We start from the raw sequence: 24,821 nt of genomic DNA, 5'->3' as shown, positions 1-24,821 counted from the left end.
TAGTCAGCGTCTGTTGGAGGACACTGTTCACACTGACACACAAGAGTGCAGACTGGACTGACTGAACGTAATTACATAATTGACATTGCGATCATCTATCAGGCAGCTTGCACACTCTACTACACATTGAAAAAAACAAAACAAAACTAACACTAACTAAAGTACTGTGAAAGCTGATGATACTGAAAATAGTAGCACCAGCAGCAGCAACAGCAATAGTAGTACAAGTATTAAAAACAATAACAGTAATAGTGCAATGTAAACTTGTAGTTGTGGTATTGCAGTAGTAGTAGTGCTACTACTGTCAGCAGTGGATTTTCAGGAGGGGGCACACCGCGCGCATGCCCCCCCCCCTTTATTTTTTCGTAAGACAAAAGGAATAAAGAGAAAAAAAAATGGGGGAGCATGCACCCTTCTTTAATTCTTCAAAGGCGCCCCCCCTTTAAGGAATTCCTGGATCCGCCCCTGACTGTGACTCCTATCACTATACCACGTACCATTCACTGTGCTCACTGGATGTTCATCCAGTGTCACGTTGCTAATCTTTGAGTGCCAGATTCATTGGAAGATTTCATCACAGTAGTTGACTACCGCAGAATAGTGATCAACAGCCAAACAAGTATAAATGGGATTCGGGGGGTGGGGGGTTTCCAACACCACAATCAGTCTCTCATACAAGGAAATCTGCCAGGATCACTATAGGTATATACATAGTGACTATATACATATTTGTAAACATGAACACATGCCAGTGAACGTGAACAAGGCGTACTGTAGGTCAGACAGCTGGCCTAATGCCTGTGACCCTCTGTAAGGTCAGCCATGCACCTCCAGCATGAGAAATCTAAACTCAATCATCTTTGACCCTGACAGGTGCGTCATGATTAGGGGAGAGAACGCAATGAATGAAGCCAATGAGTCACCCATAGCAACATTGGAAAGAGACGCACATTCTGAATGACAACAACAAACACAAGGTAATGATGATGGACAGATAGTCTACATCGGGGGGGGGGGGGGGGTATGCAGTAAAGAAATAAAGTCAAAATGATAATGTATGTTTGTTCGCTTTTGACTCACACTTTGAGCACTTCTTCTGGGTTGATATCCACTCCAATGTGGCTGCTGGGGAAACTGCCAAAGCGGCCTGCCGTGGTTGCCATGGCAGGCAGGCGCGCATTGTAGCAACGCTGTAATTCTTCGGGTGGCAGTGGAGTTGGTACCACAGCAGTAGGAGCTGAAGGTAAAGAAAGGAAAATGAAAATTCATCAACAGTATGGCTTGACAAGTAAAACTGAGACATCTTAGCTGCAACCTTTTTTTTTTTTGGGGGGGGGGAAGCAAAAGGTTACGGAATTGTTATTTCCATACATTTCACAGTATTAATGTGAAATTCATTGACTTTTATACTGAGCATAGTGATTTAAAGCCACTGTTTACCATTGGGAGCAGTGATCTAAAAACCTTTGAGTTATCACATTTGATGCATATGTGTAGGTTAGTTGTATCCAAAATCATCCTACTATATAAAGACTTTGCAATACAGCCAAGAATATAAGGAGAAGTCACTATCTTTTTTTTCAATGACAGTTTATTCTAGAAAGAATGTAACAAAACAAGTGTTCACATTTTGTATGTATTCAATAATACTTAACATTGATTGTACTGATTAACATTTTTACATTGTTTGTTTCTATACCTAACTCGTATTTTAGAACTATTTTGAAGCACTAAAGCTGCTTTTTTGTTTCATCTGCAAATGGTAAATACATTGTAGTGCCTTTAAGAAGAATTGCAGAGTTCTGCATCAGTGTACAATCAGGGTACAAGCAACAAAACCAGAAATATAAAACAAACACATAAAATCCAAACTTTCTGCTGAAAATTGGCCAACACATCAATCATTAATCTTCTCAGTACGTCATTCTACAGAAAATTTCTTAATTGATTTATAAAATTTGCACAATCTGCATGCAGAAATGTCAGAGACAGAAATAAGAGGAAATCTTGCTCGATTTTATCTGTCTAGTTGTAACTATCCTAAAATTCATGTACATTCTGTAACTGCAAATCAATATTGTTGAACAAGATCCATTTTCTATTCCATCTTTTTTTTTTATTGTCCCTAATATATTTTTAAAGTAAATGCTGCAATTTCTTTAAAACACTTTTCCATAAACATGGAGCTTGAATGCAACTCAATAATAGCAACTATGTTTACTTGAATTTTCCACTTCTTTACCACATACATGTACAATGGTGCAAATTAAGAGTGAAATCATGCTTGACTGTGTTGTGGCTTGAGGCCGCATAGTTTGCCAAGTAACATGCAAAACATCCGCAAACTTTGTTGGACTTCTCAGTCAGATATTGCCAACAAGAATTGGGAATGTTTTAAGCTTCCTCTTCATCATCTACACCTATATTCTCCATGTTGCCATATTTTTGTCTATCTGAGAGTCCCTTTGATGATGTTACAAAGGTAGAAATCTGTTAAAAGAACCGATCTACTCTAGAAGTTGAACTTACGTATTGTGAGTGGTCCACATGAGCCTATGGATGCATTCTCAAATCTCGATGCTTTCTCAAAGCCCATTAACCTAGGAAAATATACAGAATGGGGGAAAAACAACATGATCATTTTCATTGCTTTACTTAATCTCACATTAAGTACTTTGCTACCGACAAACTATGGTAACTGAAGAAATAGTAGTAGAAATGTCAATCTATACTTGTAAAATTGTTCATGATGGAGACAAATGTGCTATAGCATCTGGTTGTCTTCCTGTTTATTTGCTTTAATGATCGTTTTGTTTTGTTTTTCATTTGTATGCAGGCTTAGACATCACTGTACAGGCATGCTAGCCTGGAACCATTAAACTGCACATTACTTGAATATGAGACCATTCTGAAGCAAATAATTTTCACACAACAATAGATATGTAATGTACTCTTACAATGAATCCCACAAGAATTGGAACAATCATCCCCCAGTATTCCCACTGATTCCCACTGATCAGTTACTAGCCATCCCCTTTAAAATAAATATCAACACATGAATTTGACATTATCTATTTTCTCATTCAATTTCAAAGCCAGAAGACCTGTGGTACTTCATTTCAAACATTATCTACACACAAATGATATAAACATCATTGTCTTTGGAAGACAATCATATGAAATAAGAATAAGATGTGTGCATCTACTCCCAAGAAAGAAAGAAAGAAACAATCAAAACATGGAAAAGTTATGCAACTCCACACAGTCACATCAATGCATCACTTTTGTATAGCTTCCCTGATCCTGAGCAAGTTTTTACCATTTTTCTTCTAAATTAAGCATGCTCCATCAACAAATTCTGCCCATGATTTATGCAGACTTTCAAAGAAGTAGCATTATCCTCTCAAAAGTTATCAGAATTGTAAGTAAAGAGTGAGCAGAGGATTTTCAAAAAATGAAAAGGGGTCTCTAAGACATACCTGATTACACTACCCTACACCAAAAAGAGTTGTGCAAAAACTGGTGAAAACACACTTTCCTATTCATTTGAAAAAATGTAGAAGAAAAGCTTTTTCAGAAAATATTAAAAATTCAAGATTGACTTGGTTGACCCATTTCATCTTTTTTGAGTCCTCCCATAAAATCAAGGGGTACAGCCTTTTGTTGGTTCTGTGATGTATGGTCACATATGACAGTTAATCCTTGCATGTTTTTGTGCCGATGATGTTGGCAAATGACGCACAGCACAATTTGGAATGAACATTATATCTGTCTTCAAGGTTTCGCTGTTTATGTCATATGAACCTTATACACTAAAAACAGGCACACTAATGAAAGAAAACAAGCACATTTAGACAGAATTCTTCATTAAACTTAATGATACTTGCTGAATTAAGGAAATATGGTTTCATCTAAAGAATTAGGAAACGAAAAGGAATTCAAGACCTCTCTACACTAGCCATGACCCAGACAAACCTTATAAATGCAAAGTAGGCAAATTACATTTTGTGGTGATTGCGATGGCTGACATCAAAATAATTCAAGCTGTTGTGCCATGCATTATGATTAATCTGTAGAAGTTGTAGCTGTGCTTCTTACAGCATTTTTTTTTTTTCTTGAACAGCATTAACTTCTAAACTTGTAGTGCGAAGATAAAAGAGAGAAATTTTTTTGCAAGTTTACAGTAACATTTATACTATCAAATTTGTCAAAGATGGCATGAAACATTGTGACAATATATCATAAAGTAGTCTACTTACTCAGCCATTATGACTAGGTTCTCAATGCAGCCAGAAAAGCTTGGGAGAGAAGAAAACTCAGAACTGAGAGTGAGGTTGGACGAGGTGCCAATGTAGAACGGTGACATGGCGTTAATAAAAGTCTCCGTGCCCAACAAGCGTCCTCGATCTGCTCGACGATCATTGACCAAAAGAGTTATTCTGCCAACAGAGGATAATGCATGAATATATTGGTTCTGTGACAATTGCTCCCACGAAAAATGATATGAAGGTGAGTTGGAATAATTTTCCTTTGCAGAGTACAAACAAACTACAGCATAAACTTAAATGTGGTGAATCATATAGCTTGTATGTCACTAAAAATGAGACATAAAGAAATCAATATAACTTATGCTGTTTTATGTCTTAAAAGTGAAATTGAATATTGGCCCTTTCTGCAACCAACTGAACCTAGAATAGACAATCATAAGAAAGAAAGAAAAAAACCCAAACATATCCCGCACTCTCAAAAACATGGACTGACACACACACACACACACACACAAAAAAGAAAAAAACAAACAAAAAAAACAAACAAACAAACAAACACCGAACAAACAAGGAAAGTTCTTGTACCGCTTTTCTTTCTTGGTGAGTATGATCGTGTGGGCGGAGCCGTTGTTATAGGAACCATCTTCTCGTTTGGTAGACAGGGTAAGTCTTCCCTGGCCGTTGTTAATCTGAGCCACTACGCGGCCATCCAACAACCCTACTGCATAGGATATCTGTGTGGGAGAGAGAGAAATATACAGGTAGTAGATGAGTTCAATGAGGTTCTGTTTGGGGGAAAGCATCCCAAATAATCTTGCTGGAGGTCAATGGAATCAACTACCCCATACTATATTGCATATTCTTGTCTTTTGATAAGTAACTGTGGTAGATACAATATATTGTTTCTTTGACTTATTGCATTTGTTAGCATAATAATCAAATTCTTCCTTCCCAAAATCTCTCATCCTTATTCCTTCCCTTTCTTGTTATCTGTTCTTCTCCCTCTATTCCTCCATCCTTCACACCCTCTTCCTTCCCTTCATATCTCTCATCCTCCTTCCTCATTGCCTATCCTCCTCCCTCTATTCCTCCATCCTTTACACCTTTTTCCTTCCCTCCATATCTCTCATCTTCCTTCCATCTCTTCCTCAATGTTTATAATTCTCCCTCTTTTCCTAAATCCCTTGCACTCTTCCCTCCCTTTCTCCATGCACACCTGTCTTCTTCACTCCATTACTCATCCTTCACACCTTCTCTTTTCTGTCCTTCCCTCCATTCATTGTCTTCCTCCTTCCCTCACATAGTATCCCCTCTTCCTTCCCCTCTTGCTCTCCTTCCTTTTATTGTTGTAAGCCGGGTTAATGATGACGCTGACGATGACAGTCTCCATGAGTTGAAATTGCAATGATTTATTGAGCAAATCAAATAGACAGTCTAAACTCCGCACTATCCTCAGCTACATGTCGAATACAGAGTGAATAACAGATATACAGGCCTATCAACTATTCAACATAGCAGAGCTCATAGAGAATACATTTGTATGTCCATTCTCTCTCAAGTGAAAGTGAAGAATCCAGAATCAATCAAATCTGCGTCATTATATTCACATGAAAAATAAAAGTTGCGTTGTGCCCATGCCAACCACACGCACACTGCGCCATTGGCATGGACACAACGCGCCTCAACGCATTGACGCAACAATAACATACCGCATATTTCCATTTACCACAAACTTCCCCGCGATTATATAACACAACCATGGGTTATATAATCCCAATTACATCATATCATTTTTTTATAACATTATACATAATGATACATAACAAAAAATTCCCCGCTCTTCATGTCAAATCATTACACTTTACAGCAATTTCATATAAGAGCGGATTAACAGCACATAATGCTATACAAAAATATACTTCAGGAAAGCGTGTGTTCCCCGCTTTTCCAGTCAAATATACAAAGGTCGAAATACTACAAAATTGAACTTTACACATGAAATCTGCCAAGAGCTGAAACTCTTGAATCTTCCAAATTTACAGTAAATCATACAAACTCATATTTGATACATGGCATAAAAAAATGTTCCGCGCCAAGAGAATAACACATCAATATGTTACAATTTTCTTCAGTTCCGTTTCGATGTAGAACTCAGCCGTCCCACATTGTCAATTATGTACAGAATATCCGGGAAAACAATGCATGAAAACCCGTCAAACATGCCGTAACAGAACATGTTCTATACATTGTATATAAAACCATACATCAATGTGTATAGTTCAATTATCGAGACGCAATATATAGACAAGTCTCTTAATACACATGCCAAATGCATACAACAACACAACAACTTCCCCGCGATTATATCATACGGCCCGTATGATAATAATCGATTTTCTAAAAGTAATGTATATTCTCAATGAATCAATATAACACATATCACGAAATTCACAGTTGAAACAAAGTGAAGTCACAGAATGTTAGAATTCACTACTAACAAAAATAAAGCTTCTCCGCTTTGACATACGGTAACTTCCCCGCTTTATGTGTCATATCGTCACAGTCAGCGATTTGCTCATACAAAACTTCACACAAATAAAGGGATCATTCAAAGCATGAATAATTCTCGACCAACTATCATTATCAAACGTTCCTGAATCACTGAACAACCACTAAATATTGTCAGAATGCCATGTTGTTCAGCTTCCAACACAACAATGAAAACAATAGTTTAGTTCCTTCATTTTTCCATGTAGTAGTGATTTCAAATACTTTCTTATCACTATTCCAATATCTCATTAAAAACTTCTTATCAATCACATATCAATTAAAACAACCATATTATATTGATAATCATTTCTCGCATTGATATTGCATCTCTAAATGCGCATAGTTCCTAATTCCATTGCTACTTGAGATGGTACACAAGTTTCAGCGGCAGTCATGAACGTATACACTGTAAGCAAATCAACTCACAACAAATTCCATGGACGGACAACAAATTTCTAACCTGCAGCGACCAACCCAAAATCCGGTCTCCAATTTGACTCCCAGGGCCCCCATACCGTTCCCTGAACATGACATCCATGCTTCCACATGTTACAGTTAGGTATACATGCCTCCCTTGTTGTTACATTATTGACAACAATGTCACCATGAGAAATATTCTCCCCTTTTGGAATTATTGACCGCTCCTTTGGCGCTACGTGAGTGCTTAGTGGCTGCACTTTTGCATGCTTTTGAACATCCTGACCTTCATGTGATAATTCGGGACCCCTCTCGGTACCCTCTCCCACAGGTTTTGCAATTAGAAGCACCCCAGCATCTAAATCCTTTGCATCAACCTGTTCATCACATGACTCATGTCCATGTCCCCCAGCATCAATTTCTGCACCACGCTCATCTACATCAACGCAACCCAGAATCTGCGATCCCCCATCCAAAAGAGTAGATATGACATCCTCCTTCTCCTGTCCAGCTGTATCTGACATGTCTGAGGAAAGATCTAGCTGCTGAGCAACCGGGTCAGTGAACACTCCTTGTGTTCCAGTATCAGCACTCCCAGTTTTCAGCCCATCTCCCTCAAGCATACAGTCTTCACGGAGAACTAACAATGCTTCTCTCCTAAGCACTTCAAATCGGTCTCCCCTATTTCTCATGTGCAAACGCCTTAACAAAATTCGTTCTCTCTCATCCCGTGTTCCACTGACAAACTGATTTGACAGAGCTTCATCCCTAAGCTGCCTCAGAGCCGCAGCTTCCTTCTCATCGTCTGCAGCATCTACCAATTTGGCATAAAGACGCATGAGATCCCTACTGAAGTCTGCCAAGTCTTCACTATCATGTTGAACACGATTATAGAGCAAGCATCGTAAATAGTGAGAATTCTCTCGACTAAAACATAGACGGAGAGCTTTTACAATCTCTGTGAAACTCCTCCGCTTCTCGTCAGACAGACAATAAAGAATCTCCTCTCTTGCTGGCCCCGTGAGGTTGCTCACCAAAACCCAAGCCTTCTCCTCATCATTGAAATGGAAAGGTTCAATAATAAAATTGAATCCTTCCATCCAGTTAGAAAAAGGTGTTTCAGTGCCATCTTCACAACACCCACTAAACTTTTCAATCTGAGCATGGCCTAGAGCGAGATTTACACACAACTCTATTGCCTGTCGATATGATGACGAAGAGCAATTATCACCTTGTACATCCTTATAAACAAACTGTTCACACATGACTAATTACGCAGTTAAACTGACCAATTAAGACACATCATTTTCAAACATGAAACGTAATGCCCAAATGTAGGTCAAAATCTGCTTGAAGTCCATTCGGTTTAAACGAAAGTTATCAAATACCGTCTTATTCAGTGCGTGAGATGCCATCAGCTCCAACTGTCACGTCCTGATCGATGTCCTGCTGCTCCTGTGGTACACTCGCGCTGATAGACATCTACGGCAAACTCTCGATGCACCATTTGCTCCAGTCTTCAATCTGCTACCGACGAGCCTAATCATCTTGAAGTTGCCTCACAGAGTAGCGTTGCTCTACCAGGGCTGATCAACGTACACCATCAAGATCACTCCTGCATACTCCTGTCCGCTACCAAAGTGTCGTCAAAACAGCAGGTCTCCTCGGAGCGAAACGTGGTTCGTTCTTCCGTCATACTCGAGGCTGTTATTCGTCGATCAGGGTTCTTCAACTCGATGAACCGTCAGAACGTCGCAATCCGCCAGGCTGTCATCATCCCACTCCTGACACCATTTGTTGTAAGCCGGGTTAATGATGACGCTGACGATGACAGTCTCCATGAGTTGAAATTGCAATGATTTATTGAGCAAATCAAATAGACAGTCTAAACTCCGCACTATCCTCAGCTACATGTCGAATACAGAGTGAATAACAGATATACAGGCCTATCAACTATTCAACATAGCAGAGCTCATAGAGAATACATTTGTATGTCCATTCTCTCTCAAGTGAAAGTGAAGAATCCAGAATCAATCAAATCTGCGTCATTATATTCACATGAAAAATAAAAGTTGCGTTGTGCCCATGCCAACCACACGCACACTGCGCCATTGGCATGGACACAACGCGCCTCAACGCATTGACGCAACAATAACATACCGCATATTTCCATTTACCACATTATCCTTCATTATCCTTCCCTCCCTCTCAACCTCCTCCCCACCATCCTCCTTCTTTTTTTTCCTTCCTCTCACCCTCCCCTCAACTTTTTTCCTCCCCACATTCCCACATCTCCCTCTCTCTGACTTCACCTCCATCCAATCATTCATCTTCCCTTTAAGCAAGCATGCATTCCTTCCTTTCCTTCCTTCCTTACATCAGTAGCATCGGGATCGGCAGTTCGCCGTGCCCGCTGGTGATGCTCTCCCGCAGCGAAAATGGTGCAGTTGGGCATCAGTGTTCGGAACGTCACCGTGACATCAGCCTCACGACCGAGTGGAATTGGTCGGAAGGTGAGGAAGCCAAATCCAGCGAGTCCCACACTCCTCTCAGTCTGGCGATTGCAACGACGCAAAAGATCAAAGGAAGTTAAATACTGAAATAATTTGTTGTCAAATGTTATCAACTCAACCTTAATACAGATGTATATTGTATTAGAAAACAAAACCCTACATTATCCCCTGGTATCTTTGTATGATGAAATCTTTTACAACATTTTCTGAATGCAGCACCCAGTTAATGAAGTCCCCAGCACATACTGGTAACAAACAACAAAATTCATGATCACAACCATAAATGTCTATTGCAAAAGCTGTTTTACAAATCACTGTTAGGCCGCGAATTTACCAACATGCTAAAGTATCATCATGTACAGTACAGTGCCGGAGAGAGCAATAGTATTGGCATCAAATTGCAAAAAACAAACAAACAAACAAACAAACAAACAAACAAACAAACAAACAAACAAACAAACAAAAATCATGAGAACATCTGTGATCTCATTCGCAATAATAACTGTACGCAAAATTAACAGCTTTTAAAAGTACCTTGGCACAGTTCCAAATGAAGTGGTAATGTTGTGTAGAGGATCATTAAAAAAAAAAGGGTGAATTCTCAGCCAGTTACTTGCCATATGCCAGAGATCTACAGTGTTACTTAACCCATTGAGGATGAGTCCTGAGTATACTCGGGCAGGTGTCTATGGGAAATGTGTGTTGTAGCCAAATCTGACCGTCTTCAACGGGTTGACATTATCTCACCTTTGCCATGCAGCCGTGTGTGACCCCAAATGACCTTCCGGGGTGCACCAAAGGATATTCGCCACGAAAGAGGAACAATCGGCGCAGACAGCCGCGAAATCTCTGACTTGTCACGTTTCGACTGTCCCAATGAAGAATGACAAGAGTGAAAGAAATGATCGTTGGTAGTCACAACACTCACAACATCTAATTTTTTTTGACTCGCCCCTCTTGTGCATCTGAACATATTCAGTGAGGGTGTTTGGAAACAAAGTATTGGATCATGAACAACATTACTTGCACAGGAAAGCAAATATTAGCTCAATCAGACGTCTTGAAAGCAATCATGTTTGCGGCATTCTGTCAGAAGAGATTATTGATATCTCTCAACGGATATAAAATAGACTACAGAAAAAATCATAATTAGCAATCATAACCATTACTTCTGCAATTTTCCATGAGCTGTGAGCAGATCTACTGTGTCTTGTGCAGCTAATCATATACATTTAGTGAAGTATAGATGCTTGCTTTTATGTGTACAATGTTAATATTTTGATTGCAAAGTACCAATAGAAGGAAACTTTCTCACTGTACAATCAGTACCACAAAAAAGGATTTAAAGTCTGTTTCCTGTAACGGTACCCAGCAACCAACAGTATGGGGAATAACAGCCATGAAGTACGTGTAAGTGAGAAAAGAGGAGGAAATTGAGAACAGACAACTCACTAGATGTTGTAATCTGATGGGACGCCAGCCACGTAGACGTAATTCACCCCGGTCACCTGCAGGTTTGTAGCCTCACCGGGAGATTTAGACATCCCCTCACTGACGCTGTTGATGAACAGGTTGTCTAGCAAGACACACACAATTAGGAAAACAAATAAACAAACACACTTACAACATGGTACAGTCAAACCTGTCTATAGCGGCCATCCAAGGGAGATGAACAAGTGGCTGTTATTGTAGACAGGTGGCCGCTATGGACAGGGTCTTTTACGTGGCTTTTCTCTCGGGGGTAATTATTTCTAGTGGCCATAAATAGAAGATGGCCACTATAAACAGGTGGCCACTATAGACAGGTGGCTTCTAAGACAGGATTGACTATTATAGATGAAGTTTATTTTGCAAGGTGCAAATAATTGGGTAATATCTCAGGAACACGTCAAGCCAAGCACATGGAACTCTGAAATTTCACAAGGTTGCATGTTTGCCACAGGCTTGGAAACTGCATTTGACTGCCTAATCAGCAGAAATAAACAAGTGTTACAAGGACAAATGCACACTTCTTACTAAGTATTTCTTATTGAATAGGAATTCTGGTCTCCTTGTAATTTGCTCAATGAAAACATACCGTCTTCATACTTCGGGTACTTAAATGAATTACAAATAATGATTGATGATTAACTGGAGACTATAATAAAGTAACTTCTGTCCACAGCAAAATTGGAGCAGTCTCAAGGGATAGGTACAAACATATAGGAGGCAAAATTTGGTACCGGTATGTCAAAGCTAAGAACGTTCAATTTTAAGCTAGAACTCTCCTTTCTCCAAAATATTTATTCACCTTGAAATGTGGCATAAACTGTACATACAAAGCTATTATGGAAGCTTGTAATAAATTCTGAGAGGGCAGTTCTGAGAGACTTAACAGTGGGTAACTATGTAGCAAATTACCAAAGAAAAAAAAAGAAGAAGAGAGAATACATAAATATACTGAACTGGAGTGACATACAGCTTACTCCGAAACAAACTACCACAGCTATGAATGGGACATGAAACAGAACACAAAATTCAAGCTAGAAAAGCAGAGCAGAGAGAAGGTAACAATGCACGAGAGCAAAGGAGGGTCATCGCCATGGCAACTCACTGATCTGCCCGATCCTGTTGATGCTGATAGCATGCCACTCGCCGTTGTTGATCCGCCTCTCGGAGACGAGGATGCCGATCCCGTCCCCAAGGTCGTGCTTGATGGCCAGCCTACCCGACTCCATCTCAATGGACAGTAAGGAGCTCTGACCATTCCAGAAAGATGAATAAAAACCAAACAAACAAGGAAAAGTAGAAATTACGCGGTGCGTAACATATGTCCCCACCAGAAGTAGCATTTAGTGGCAAGATGTACAATATAGGTAAAAAATCAAGGTCAAAGAAGTCAAAGGTCAAAATTCTGTGTAGAAGTTTTGAAGCCCTCACCTAGTGCCATCACATAAAGCAAACGGAATCGAAATCGGGTTAGAAATGGCGAAGGAGTAGCATTTTGTAGCCAATGTACAATATAGGTCAAAAATCAAGGTCAAAGGTCAAAGAAGTCAATGGTCAAAATACTGTGTAGAAGTTTTGAAGCCCTCACCTAGTGCCATTACATAAAGCAAACGGAATCGAAATCGGGTTAGAAATGGCGAAGGAGTAGCATTTTGTAGCCAATGTACAATATAGGTCAAAAATCAAGGTCAAAGGTCAAAGAAGTCAAAGGTCAAAATTCTGTGTAGAAGTTTTGAAGCCCTCACCTAGTACCATCACATAAAGCAAACAGAAGTGACATTGGGTTAGAAATGGCGAAGGAGTAGTATTTTGTAACAAAATGTACAATACAGGTCAAAAATCAAGGTCAAAGGTCAAAGAAGTCAAAGGTCAAAATTCTGTGTAGGAATTTTGAAGCCCTCACCTAGTGCCATCACATAAAGCAAACAGAATCGAAATCGGGTTAGAAATGGCGAAGTAGTAGCATTTTGTAGCAAAATGTACAATATAGGTCAAAAATCAAGGTCAAAGGTCAAAGAAGTCAAAGGTCAAAATTCTGTGTAGAAGTTTTGAAGCCCTCACCTAGTGCCATCACATAAAGCAAATGGAATCGAAATCGGGTTAGAAATGGCGAAGTAGTAGCATTTTGTCGCAAAATGTACAATATAGGTCAAAAATCAAGGTCAAAGGTCAAAGAAGTCAAAGGTCAAAATTCCGTGTAGAAGTTTTGAAGCCCTTATCTAGTGCCATCACATAAAGCAAACGGAATCGAAATTGGGTTAGAAATGGCGAAGGAGTAGCATTTTGTAGCCAATGTACAATATAGGTCAAAAATCAAGGTCAAAGGTCAAAGAAGTCAAAGGTCAAAATTCTGTGTAGAAGTTTTGAAGCCCTCACCTAGTGCCATCACATAAAGCAAACGGAATTGAAATCGGGTTAGAAATGGCGAAGGAGTAGCATTTTGAAGCAAAATGTACAATATAGGTCAAAGGTCAAGGTCAAAGGTCACAACTGAAATTTTGTGTAGAAGTTTCAAAGCTCCCATGTAGTGCTATCATATAAAGCAAACAGAATCAAAATTGGCTCATAAATGACAGAGAAATAGCAAATTGAACATTTTGATCACACACGGACGCACAGACAGACAGACGGACGGACGGACACACACACGTACGGAGCCCGTTTCATAGTCCCCTGCTCGAACTCGTTCGGCGGGGACAACAAATGGCAAGGTTTTTTCAGATATGCAGATAGGGAAGATGTTGTTATATTGCAATGTTATATTTTAGTGTTATGCCACTTGGCAGAACTACTTAAAGGGAAATCCAGTTCAAATATACGTTAATCTAATAATAAAGAAAGAGTAAAATCTTAAGAGTTCAAGGTAAAAATTTGACTGAAATTGGATGAAAAATAAGGAAGTTTTGACATTTTGAAGTTTTGTTAATTTCTGAAAAACAGTTCTTGTACAGTGGATATGAATATACAAATGAGTGAGCTAACCATGTCATAACCTCACAATTTTCCATTAATCATATACAAAATAATAATGAAAATTCAATGTTTCTGTCATTGAAATCTGAGACATGATATTATTTCAGGTTGAATAACTTCAGAATAGTGATCAGCTAGCGACATACAAGGATTTGAGCCTCAGAGACATAATTGCGTTTGAATGAAAAACTGGAAATTTCAAAATTTTATGTACAAACTATATGGCAAGTTGTGAGGGGATGACATGCTCACTCTGCCATTTGCATATTCATGTTGACCGTTCAAGAACTGTTTCCTGCAAAAATTGTGAAACTTCAAAATGTCATAACTTCCTTATTTTTCATCAGATTTCGATCCAAGTCATACCATTGAACTCGTAATATTTTACTCTTTCTCAGCAGTCTAACTTATATTTGGACTGGATTTCCCCTTTAATGCGCATGCATACAATGTCCAGCAGCACGCTTTATATGCATACAATGTCAACAGCACGCTTTACGGCTCACATAAAATATCTGCACGCTAATAAGCTAAACATAACCCTAACCATAACCCTAATCCTAATCCTAGTCCTCACATCATATGAAATCTACAACCCTATCATGACCCTAACCCTAAGTCCTTGAAGAAAATAAAGACTGGAACAATTGTCGTAGGAGCAAATGTCATGTCACCTCTGTCAAAGAGAGCAAACTACTGTAAAACTGAAATTCTTTGCATGCATGAAACATTTGCAAATTTCGCGAGGAGCCAAGCAAGATCCATGAAAGTTTTTGTCTGCACAATGCATTGAATGCCAGTGGCAATTCATCAAGGTTTCATGCTGTGTCGCTTGGAGATCCCAAACACTTTTCTCTGCAATGTCGATGCTCATAGCAATTTCCTACCGAAAATATCAAATCTACAGAAGTATAACACAAGACATACATACTTTCAAAATTCAAATTAAACTTGTGCAATTTAGCTTCTCAGTATATTCAACACAGCTGGAGCCTGGCAGCAAACAGGTTGCTCCTAATGATGGAGTGGCAACATCTGCAGTGATACCATCCAGAGTGGCACCATCCAGAGTGGCACCATCCACTGTGGCACCATCTGGTGTGATACCATCCAGAGTGGCACCATCCGGTGTGGCACCATCCGGTGTGATACCATCCAGAGTGGCACCATTAGGTGTGGCACCATCCGGAGTGGAAGCTCCAACTCAGGAAAGTTTCATACCGCAAGTGTTTCTTTACTGTGCTTAACATTTCTGACCCCCCCCCCCCCCCCCCCCCCCCCCGGCCTAATTTTCAGATGCTGCACACTGGAGAAAAGAGCCATCATGGTGTCAGTCCAGAAGTTTACCTGGTCTTGTGAAGCACTGAAGAAGAGGAGGGCATTCTCCGCTAGAGTCTTGATCTCAAAGTTGAGGGCGTTGATGCGACCATCCCACAGATTGGGCTGGGGAATGGCCGTGTATCCCGTTCCATCAAAGTATGCCCCTGGTTCAATCGTTTCAGTCACCGGGCTGGGGTGAGAGAAGTGAATGAGATAAATCATTGTAATTATACAACATATATTTATCGAGTCAAATTTTTCACAAGTCAGGACTTGCTGACAATTTTGCAAGTGGAAAAATTCACATGTGTGGAGGACAGCAATACAATGGAAATTTGATATAAAGAGATCTGATACAACAAAATACCTGATATAACAAACTAATTTCTCTGGTCCCAATGAATTCATTTGCTTTGTTTTGTATTGTTTCTTGACTACTGATATAACAAAATATCTGAAATAAAGAACAAATTGTCTTGGTCCAAAGGATCTTGTTATACTGAGTTTCCACTGTACTGTGCTTATCGATAATGGTCTCCTCCAACTCTACACCTTCAGTTACGATGAAATATATGAATGTACATTTCACTCAAAATGACACAACATACATGTATCTATTTCTTTTGAGCAGTCTTGTTCATATTTTGATGTGAAAATTGTTGATTTTGTTACAATGACTTCATCCATAAAAGTGGAGAAATAAAACAAATCAAATATGAAACTGAGTTAGCCCTTTAAGACACTCCTGTCATACCTTTTGAAGCATCCTTCACAATTTCCTTCAATGGTCTTAAAGTTCCACAGGCCTACAGAGACATCATCAAAAGTGACCTCTCCCATACAGCCTTTGAATGTCTTCACAGCAACCTGTGGAATCTGTGTAAAGAGGGCAAAGAGTAAATTTTACTTACAGTGTTGTACATAAGGAAGTTTTAATTACATATATATGCAAAAAAACTCACACTCTTCATAATTTCAATATCCTCAAAATGGACTATCACCCACAAGGATCAATATGTCTTGGAAAAAAAAATGAAAATAGGGCATTTTAGACATGAGTAAAGGTTCATAGCTCAAAAGTGAAATTATAAACCTTCATGTATCAAACACATCTCAATTTGTATTATGAATTTCAGCAACATATCAACATCCCTTCTTAAATTTGATAGTCCAAATTGATCAAATACAAATGTGACTTCACAATAAAGTGTTTTCTTTGTAAAAGTATGAAGTTTTGTTATCAAACCACTGCTACACTTGGAATCTTTCTAAATTAAGCACATCTGAACACTTACACTATAATTTGATGGGATCCCTGCTAAGAAAAAGTTGCTATCCTCCCTGATGTCCAGAATGGTTTTGCCGACTGGGGACGAGCCTGTCACAGTGGTGCCATTGGAGCTCCTCACCTGGCTGGAATCTTCCACTTTGAGGGAGGCAGTGTTTGAAAACCTAAATGATAAGAAAGATCATAAATGCATCAAGTTGACAGGAAGTACAAGAAATAAGTGCTTGAAATAAGTGCTTGTTTCTTGCCCCTTAAATGCAGTCATCTTGTAAAGTGCCTGAAAACAAAAGACAATCAATCAAACTTTAAGTTAATGCTGTATATCTTCCTCTTTTGTACACATAAGAAAAATCAATGAAGTATTGTATGACCCTAATTTGGCAAGTGCAGCTTCCATGATGAATTTTGTGATGCATAATTCTAATTCAAATTGTTCTTTAGACTTTGCTTGTATATGTTTATTTTTGTTTGTGAGATGGAGAAACTATGAAAACAATCTGTTTTGTCAATGGGCAAAAAAGGGTAAGGATACTCTCAAGAATTAAAGCTTATCATTAAATTACAAAGTGTTGGAGCAAGATTAGCATTGTAATTTCTTTACTGTGTACAATACACCAACATTTGAAATCATCCCATTCACAACATTTGATGGAATTGGTCTACAGAGCGTTTTGTGATAATTTTAAGATCTCAAACTCAGCACAGTACTGAAAGACTACCTGGCACATCTAACAAAGTGGTTTTAAAAGGCATTACTATTATCAAGTGTAAGTTTTACAAGAAAGGATTACAGTGGACTATGACATTTTAACCTCAATTCCAAGGTCTGCTATAAAAACTGAAATAAGCAGTTATAGCAGGCTAAACCATGTTAATATATATCAAATGTCACACTTACAGATACAAATTTGAAGCTAAAAATTCTTTCGAACACACACAAATAATGCCTCCAGCAACACTGCGTGGTGGAGGCATAAAAATGGTGAGGCTCAGTGAAAAGAGATTAAAACGAACACCAGTAGGCTGTTAAAATGTACCTCTGAATCTCAATCCTGTACCAGTCATTGCTTGCTGTCACATTGGAGGGGTGCGTAACATTACCCTTCCCTGCACCCAGGTTCCAGCTGAGTTTGACCTGACCGTTCACCGTCTCCACTATGAGGTATTCATCCTGGGAGAGCCAAAAAGACGTAGAAGACCGATGGAGTTAGTGAATATTGTATGAAAGACATACTGAGGAATGGAAAGCATAGAGTTATAAATGAACATTTGAATGATTGCATAGATAGAAAAAATCGCAACAGAAATCACATTAGACTGAGTCATAGGAAAAATTGTGCTCCCAACATGAATCCTGCATATCACAAAGATGTTTAGTAGATGGGAACAATTGTAAATGGCAACATGAGAGAATTAAAAATGACACCTGAAATCACTGCCCTTCACAAACTACCCTGTTACCAAGAGTTCTAATGCTCTTCAAATATTGACAGCTGACAACTTTGTGAAATATGTTTATAACAAAGGGATAAACATTTCCTTTTGTCTTTCTGTTTTTCCTCTTTTTGTGAGAGTGCAAAATATCACTACTCTGCCCTTGCTAATAAAAGGTAGTAAAAGTCGCTAATTTGAAGCTGTCATCATCATCATCATCATCATCATCATCATCAATGTTACCATCATTCATCCAAATAAATTAAAGATGAAAATCAGATACACGTAATCATTAAAAAAAAAAAAAAATGCTGTGGCAGTGAGCACACATGACTCACCTGAGCAGGGCTGCCAACATAAAAGACCAAGTTGTCCGGACTAGTCACGTTGATGTTGAGGGTCAGAGCATTGAAGGCTGAACTGGAGACAGGAGGACTGTATGTCCTGGCACAGTCACCCTTGGAAACCAGAGCAACTGATATCTAGATGGGAGGGATGTGAGGAGAGAAGTCAGTAGCAGTATATCCTGCACACCTTTCTTGTTCATTTTCTCCAATGAAAATTTTACTTTAATTCTGCTTCTCAGAAAAAAAATTCTCACTTATCAATTCAAACAATTCATGTCTTGAAATACCAGTCATGATTCAACCATGTGGGTGTCACTGTATCATAATTTACAATCAACTCAGATGGGTATACACTACAGCTTTGACAAAGACAGTTTTGAGATGATATACCATGAAATATTCTGTTATGTGAATCTTTTGCAGCAATTGACAATGTAGAACAATCTAATGAAACAAAAAAAAAAAGGAAACCACCAACACAGAGATTTATATGATCAGGTAATATGTGATGTCCAAATATATTATCATCCCACAGAATAGATAAAGACAATTTTCCCCTTTTTTTGTTGTTGTTGCAGGAATGCAAACCCCCTCCCCATACCTTCTACTCAAAAAGAGAGGGAAAACTAACAAACTCAGGAAAACCCATTGATTTTCCAACAGTTTTGCAGCACTTAAAACCAGTTCTCTGCACGTGTGGTCTTTGCCTCAAATAAATTCCTGACTTGCTATTCTGATGAACAAAAATCCTTGTAACTGAGAAAGCAAGAGAAAAATAAAAAGGGTTGCAATCCCTTCCCAAATCTGGTACTAACCCTGGATGCCTCGGTCCTGGCATGCTGGATCTTGTCCCTCAGCTGGCTGAGATTGGCCCTGATTGGGGCCTCCAGACGATTCAAGCCCAAGGCCTGGTCCCTCAGGTGGTTCATTTTCATCCCAATCTCATCCACTAGACCAGCCGAGTCCTCCACTGCAATAAAGAAACAAAGAAGCAAGAAGAGAAGTAAATGAGTAATTAACAAACAGACACAGCTTAAATAGAGTCGAGTAAGCCCTGTCTATCGAGGGTAGATGTTCACCACTCGGGAGGATTTCTCCACAACAACGAACAAACAAATTTCAGATATAAATTTGATGACAGAGTAAAGTAAGCCTTTCAGGAAGATGTACATTAGTCATGCTGATTCCTCCCTTTCAACACACGAACAATCATATAAGTACATACACTTGAAAATAGAACTGAATAGATAAAGCAATAACTTGTCAATTCATCTACTGATACTAATAGAAAAAAAATGCATTAGCTCATTCCTACTAAATAATCATATTCAGTGGTCAAAACACTTACTCCACTGCACAAATGAAACACACAAAAAATTCACACCTTCTGTAGATACAATGTATATACATATTAAAGACATTTTTACTACATAGAAAATTTTCTCAAATGTAGATGAAAAGGGTACAGATGTTAAGAAAAAGCTTCAGTGACAAAGTTAGTCTGTAGCAAAAATCTTGATCTGGGGGGCGTTTCATCAACGAGTTCGTCGGAGTTTTCACCGACAAATTTGCTATCAGCCAATCAGACGCAAGGATTTCATTAGCTTTTAACAGTTGTCAGTGTAAATCCTTGCGTCTGATTGGCTGATAGCAAATTTGTCGGTGAAAACCTCTGACGAACTCGTTGATGAAACGCCCCCCAGATGGATAGAGCACACAAGTATATCTTATGTATGCATGACAGTGAAGGAGTCTATTTTAAAAGTTTGTTGAACTTCTTAGCAAATGAATCTCATTGACGATACTGAGATTAGTGACCTCCTTTACAATCATGTTCAGGGTTGTTTGGAAAGAATGTTGCAAAAACATTGTACATTTCATGACAAAAATAACCATGGTGGATTCATCTAACAAACAATAAACAAAGATGAGAGAAAATTACATCTCTTTGTCTCCAAGTTTGACTGACAGATAATCAATAAAAGTTTCTTTTCCCTTTGTCTTTGATTTCTTTTTTTTATTGAGTTAAACAGTAAGCAGGTTTTTTGTAGATTTTTCCTTAACAAGAACAACAAGGATAATGAGCTTATTTGTTTGGCAGTTGTGACTTGTGGTTAAATTTGGAGGCAGTGAAATCTGCAAGAAACACCTGTACCACTAAGGTCAACAAACTTTTCACGCACTTCACACATAGGTCACTGAACCCAGAAATACAGACCTGTATCTAATGCTTCTGATATTCATTATACAAATGATGCATAGGACAGAGTGGATCGGTGAGAATTGGATGCGCGAGTTTAACTTTGGAACTGTTTAAACCCACGAGCGCAGCAAGTGGGTTTTAGACTGTTCCAAAGTTAACCGAGAGCATCCAATTCCAACTGATTCACAAAATAGGCCTATGCAACATTTGTGTTATAAAATGGGCCCTTAAATTCATGAAATACAACCTTTTTTCCCATCATGCATCCGGCACACCTACAACACTATACAAGACTTGAGCTATGCGTTGGGATTTTACGGACGCATGGCTCAGTGTGGATCAGTAAAAATCAATGCATGACAATTGACCAATCAGATTGCAGAGATTCTAAAGCCCAATTTATAAAAGTTACTGATGTGTAATGACATTGCCAGTCATGGCCATTAACATTGGTTCTAAACAACCTCACATAACACATATATCTACGAACACAAATGTTGCTAACCATGCTTGCACCCGGTTCCAAGCCACTGCCCAAAACCTTGGCTAGGACATCTTATTTGGAACCAGCACTGGGCTATAAGAAAACACTACAACATCATCACTTTGGTACTTGATTTTAGTCTGATTTCTACACCTTGAAATTGTTTGCTATCTCTGCCAAGGAGGTTATGTTTTGTTTTTTGTTTTGTTTTTTCCAGCATTGGTTTGTTTGTTTGTTTGTTTGTTTGTTTGTGTGCAAAATCACTCAAAAAGTTGTAAACGAATTTGGATGAAACTTACAGGAAAAGTTGATAATGACACAAAGAGCAGATGATTACGTTTTGGTAGTGATCTGGGAATTTTCATGAATTTTTGAAGGATTTTTATCTTTTTGCAGGTAGGGTCAATGAACTTGGAGATCAAGCCACGCATATTTGAGGTTTGCATGAGTGCACGTAAGTGCGTGCTCTCCTTGGGTGAAGCGCTGCGCAGCTGGAAGCTGACGATGTATTAAAAGGCTTCTACAATGTATATTGAGAAACTAGGCGATTTTTAGCAAGTATATATGGGTGGAAATCACTGATCTCTATGGAAAAACAAGATCAGTGGTGGAAATGAGCTGCTTGGCAGAGGTCTGTGCTCTCCGAGTGCTTTTCCAGTTTTGTTTTTTCAATTTGTCAGCTGCTATATGTGGTAAGGAAATCTAGGACAAACCTTGGTGTTGCCATGGAAACCCTTTGTGGGAGATCCAAGCATGAACTTTTGGTAAGTTGTTTCTGCTGCTACTAATCACTGCATCGTTAAATGAGAGAAGCCCCTTACCGGAGTTTCGGATGTCGTCTGTCATGTTGACGTACTCCTCGAACTTCCGTCCCAGCCCATCAACTTTGCTCTTCAGCACTTCGCCTCGTCGGATGAACTGCTCTGCTTTGTTTCTGGCATTTTCTGCTAGCTTCTCGGCTGCCATGGAAACATTCAGGGCCCTCTCGGCATCTGTTGTGATGTCTGTAACAGAAACAAACAAGATATTTAGAGCAGGACAGTATTTTCCTTTTGCTTATATATTTTCCAATTCCAATTCATTTCAAAAGGAATTGAGACAATGAAAGCATTTAGAAAAAGTTGTTACTTTTAGCAAAGAAGTTTCCATGTAATAAACTATTTTTCTTTCCATTTTCCTTCTTTCTTTTGATCTCTTGTCTCATGACAAAGCTCTCCTCTTTTTCACAGTTCTCCATTTTTCCTCTAACTTCCTTTACTTTTTTCAACACATTTAAGCATAAATTAATTCATGAATTACCGACTAATTAATTTGATATGACCATAAAAAATTCTTTTGACATGTAATGGTTGTAGTATGGATTGACAGCATGGTACTACTAGTATGTCTTCAACCTCAGAATATGATATGCCAACAAACACCTACAAAAGGTCTTTACTAGTGTTTTTATTGTTTCCTTGCATCACAAAGTGACTATGTATTTCATCACTTGTGACTGGACTGCATCTCTTGTTCCTTAAAGGGATGGTATAGTTTTGGTTGAGACAAAGCTTCAGGTTTCAAACTTTTTTGTGAGACAAAGAGAAACTTCTTATGAAATATGAAAGAGGATACAATTGCAAAGAGGAATTCAAAGTTTATTTGATGAAAATTGTTTTGGAAATGACTGAGATATCAAAAAATAAAGATGACCTAATAAAAAGTGGGACCCCTCACATATTAGTACCACTTTTGTTTTATTTTTTTTTATATCTTAGCCACTTCAGAACAGATTTTCATCAAATAAACTTTGAATTCCTCTAGATAGAACTGTATCCTCTTTCATATTTCATAAGATGATTCTCTATATCTCACAAAAAAAGTTCGGAGACCTGAAGCTCCATCTCAACTGAAACTACACCATCCCTTTAATGTGCACTGAAGGCATACTCATCCATGCTTGCCGACAAAGCTGGTAAAAAGTAGAGTAATGGTTAGCCCTCTGCCTGCCTTGAGTGTCAAATGGTATAGTAAATCCTACAGTATTGTACCGTATGTCCCCAAAAAAATTACAATGGGGCCCTATGCAATGATATCTTTAAAAATATTGCATCAATCTAAATACAAATTCAGGGTATGAAACTACAACTCATTGCCCACATTTTACAGAAAACCCCATTCGATTTGCTTCAGTGGTCAAAGAGAAATACGGAATTTTGTAGAGGATGTCGGGAATCTCTTTTGTCCAAGTTCTGTCTATTGTTCACACACAAAATCATCGAAGTGCTAAACTTGGAAGAATCAGACTCATGACATGCTTTACTACAATCCCCATTTCTCTGTGACCGCTAAACCAAATCGAATGGGGATTTCTGAAAAATAGAGCTAAGATGTTATATTTTAAGACCCTGAAGTAGCATTGAAAAAAAAAAATTATCATATAGGATGTTATCAATGCGAAAATCTGATTGTAACTTTTGTGCGACATACTGCAGTATGTCCCTCAAAAATTACAATCAAATTCTCGAATTGATAACATCCAAAATGATCGACCTGTCTAAGTGCTACTTCGGGGCCTTAAAATATAACATCTTAGCTCTATTTTGCAGAAAACCTCATTCAATTTGGTTTAGCGGTCACAGAGAAATGTAAATTGTTGTAAAGCATGTCATGATTCTAATTTTTCCAATTTTAGCAATTCAATGCTCCAGTGCGTGAATAATAGACAGAACTTGGACAAAAGAGATTCCCGACATCCTCTACAAAATTCCTCATTTCTCTTTGACTACAGAGGCAAATCAAATGGGGTTTTCTGTAAGATGTGGGCAATGAGTTAGAGTTTTATACCCTGAATTTGTATTTAGATTGATTCACTATCTTTAAAGATATCATTGCTGAAGGTCCCGTTGTAATTTTTTTTGGGACATACATGTGTACTGCACACAATGTGCAAAGTCGTTGGCACAGAATGGGCTACCGACAGCATCAATCATTACATCACCAGCTAAAAATAGTTTGTTTCACCTTCTTCTAACGGAGGCAGTGCAGCGTTGATCTCTGCCAGCGTCTCACTGACTCTGTCATAGATAACCTCTGTGTCATTCAGACGACCTCTCAAAGTGGCAAGGTCACCTGCCATGGACTCCAGTTCACCATTGAGGGCAGCAGTCTGTGCAAGCTGGTCTTCACCGGCTTCCTTGAGACGCTTGGCTTGCTGAACGATGGACTCCCCTCCATCGGCAAAGACCTACGGTAAAGACGGGAACACGATTCTTGGCACTGTTTTCTTCAAGGGACTTACAACAGTTACCATAGCAACAGGTCCCATACTTGCCACAGACTGGAATAAACATTGATTCAATTGTTGCTAGTGTGTAAAGACAAGGCCCCCTGATAGAGAATTATAAGTATAATAGATTAATCTTTCTTTCTTTCTTTTTTCAAACCAAGAAAGCATGAGTACATTAATCCAGTTGCATGGTGTGCTCATATTCAGGATTTTTCTATTTAAGATGTCTTATTATATTTCACAGGCTTCAGGTATATCCGTCACAGAC

The 24,821-nt window shown here is 38.7% G+C and overlaps 1 protein-coding gene across 1 annotated transcript; it reads right to left on the bottom strand.

Moving 5' to 3' along the window:
• Positions 1-1,076: 1,076 nt before the first annotated feature.
• Positions 1,077-17,985, bottom strand: LOC139731732 (laminin subunit alpha-2-like). Its single transcript, XM_071642611.1, has 12 exons — positions 17,855-17,985; positions 16,825-16,981; positions 16,284-16,405; positions 15,557-15,719; positions 12,342-12,486; positions 11,201-11,324; positions 10,496-10,616; positions 9,613-9,789; positions 4,854-5,002; positions 4,260-4,439; positions 2,530-2,600; positions 1,077-1,237 (listed from the first exon to the last, which is right to left on the bottom strand). The coding sequence occupies exons 3-12, from the start codon at positions 16,367-16,369 to the stop codon at positions 1,077-1,079; spliced, it is 1,377 nt and encodes a 458-aa protein (XP_071498712.1). The 5' UTR covers positions 16,370-16,405; positions 16,825-16,981; positions 17,855-17,985.
• Positions 17,986-24,821: the final 6,836 nt, after the last annotated feature.

The sequence above is a fragment of the Diadema antillarum genome, unplaced genomic scaffold (assembly GCF_040938485.1).
Source record: "Diadema antillarum isolate AM-2024a unplaced genomic scaffold, OU_Dant_1.0 seq00000383_RagTag, whole genome shotgun sequence".
NCBI lineage: Eukaryota > Metazoa > Echinodermata > Echinoidea > Diadematoida > Diadematidae > Diadema > Diadema antillarum.
Note: the sequence above shows the minus strand (reverse complement) of the source record. Positions and strands in the feature narration are given on the sequence as shown.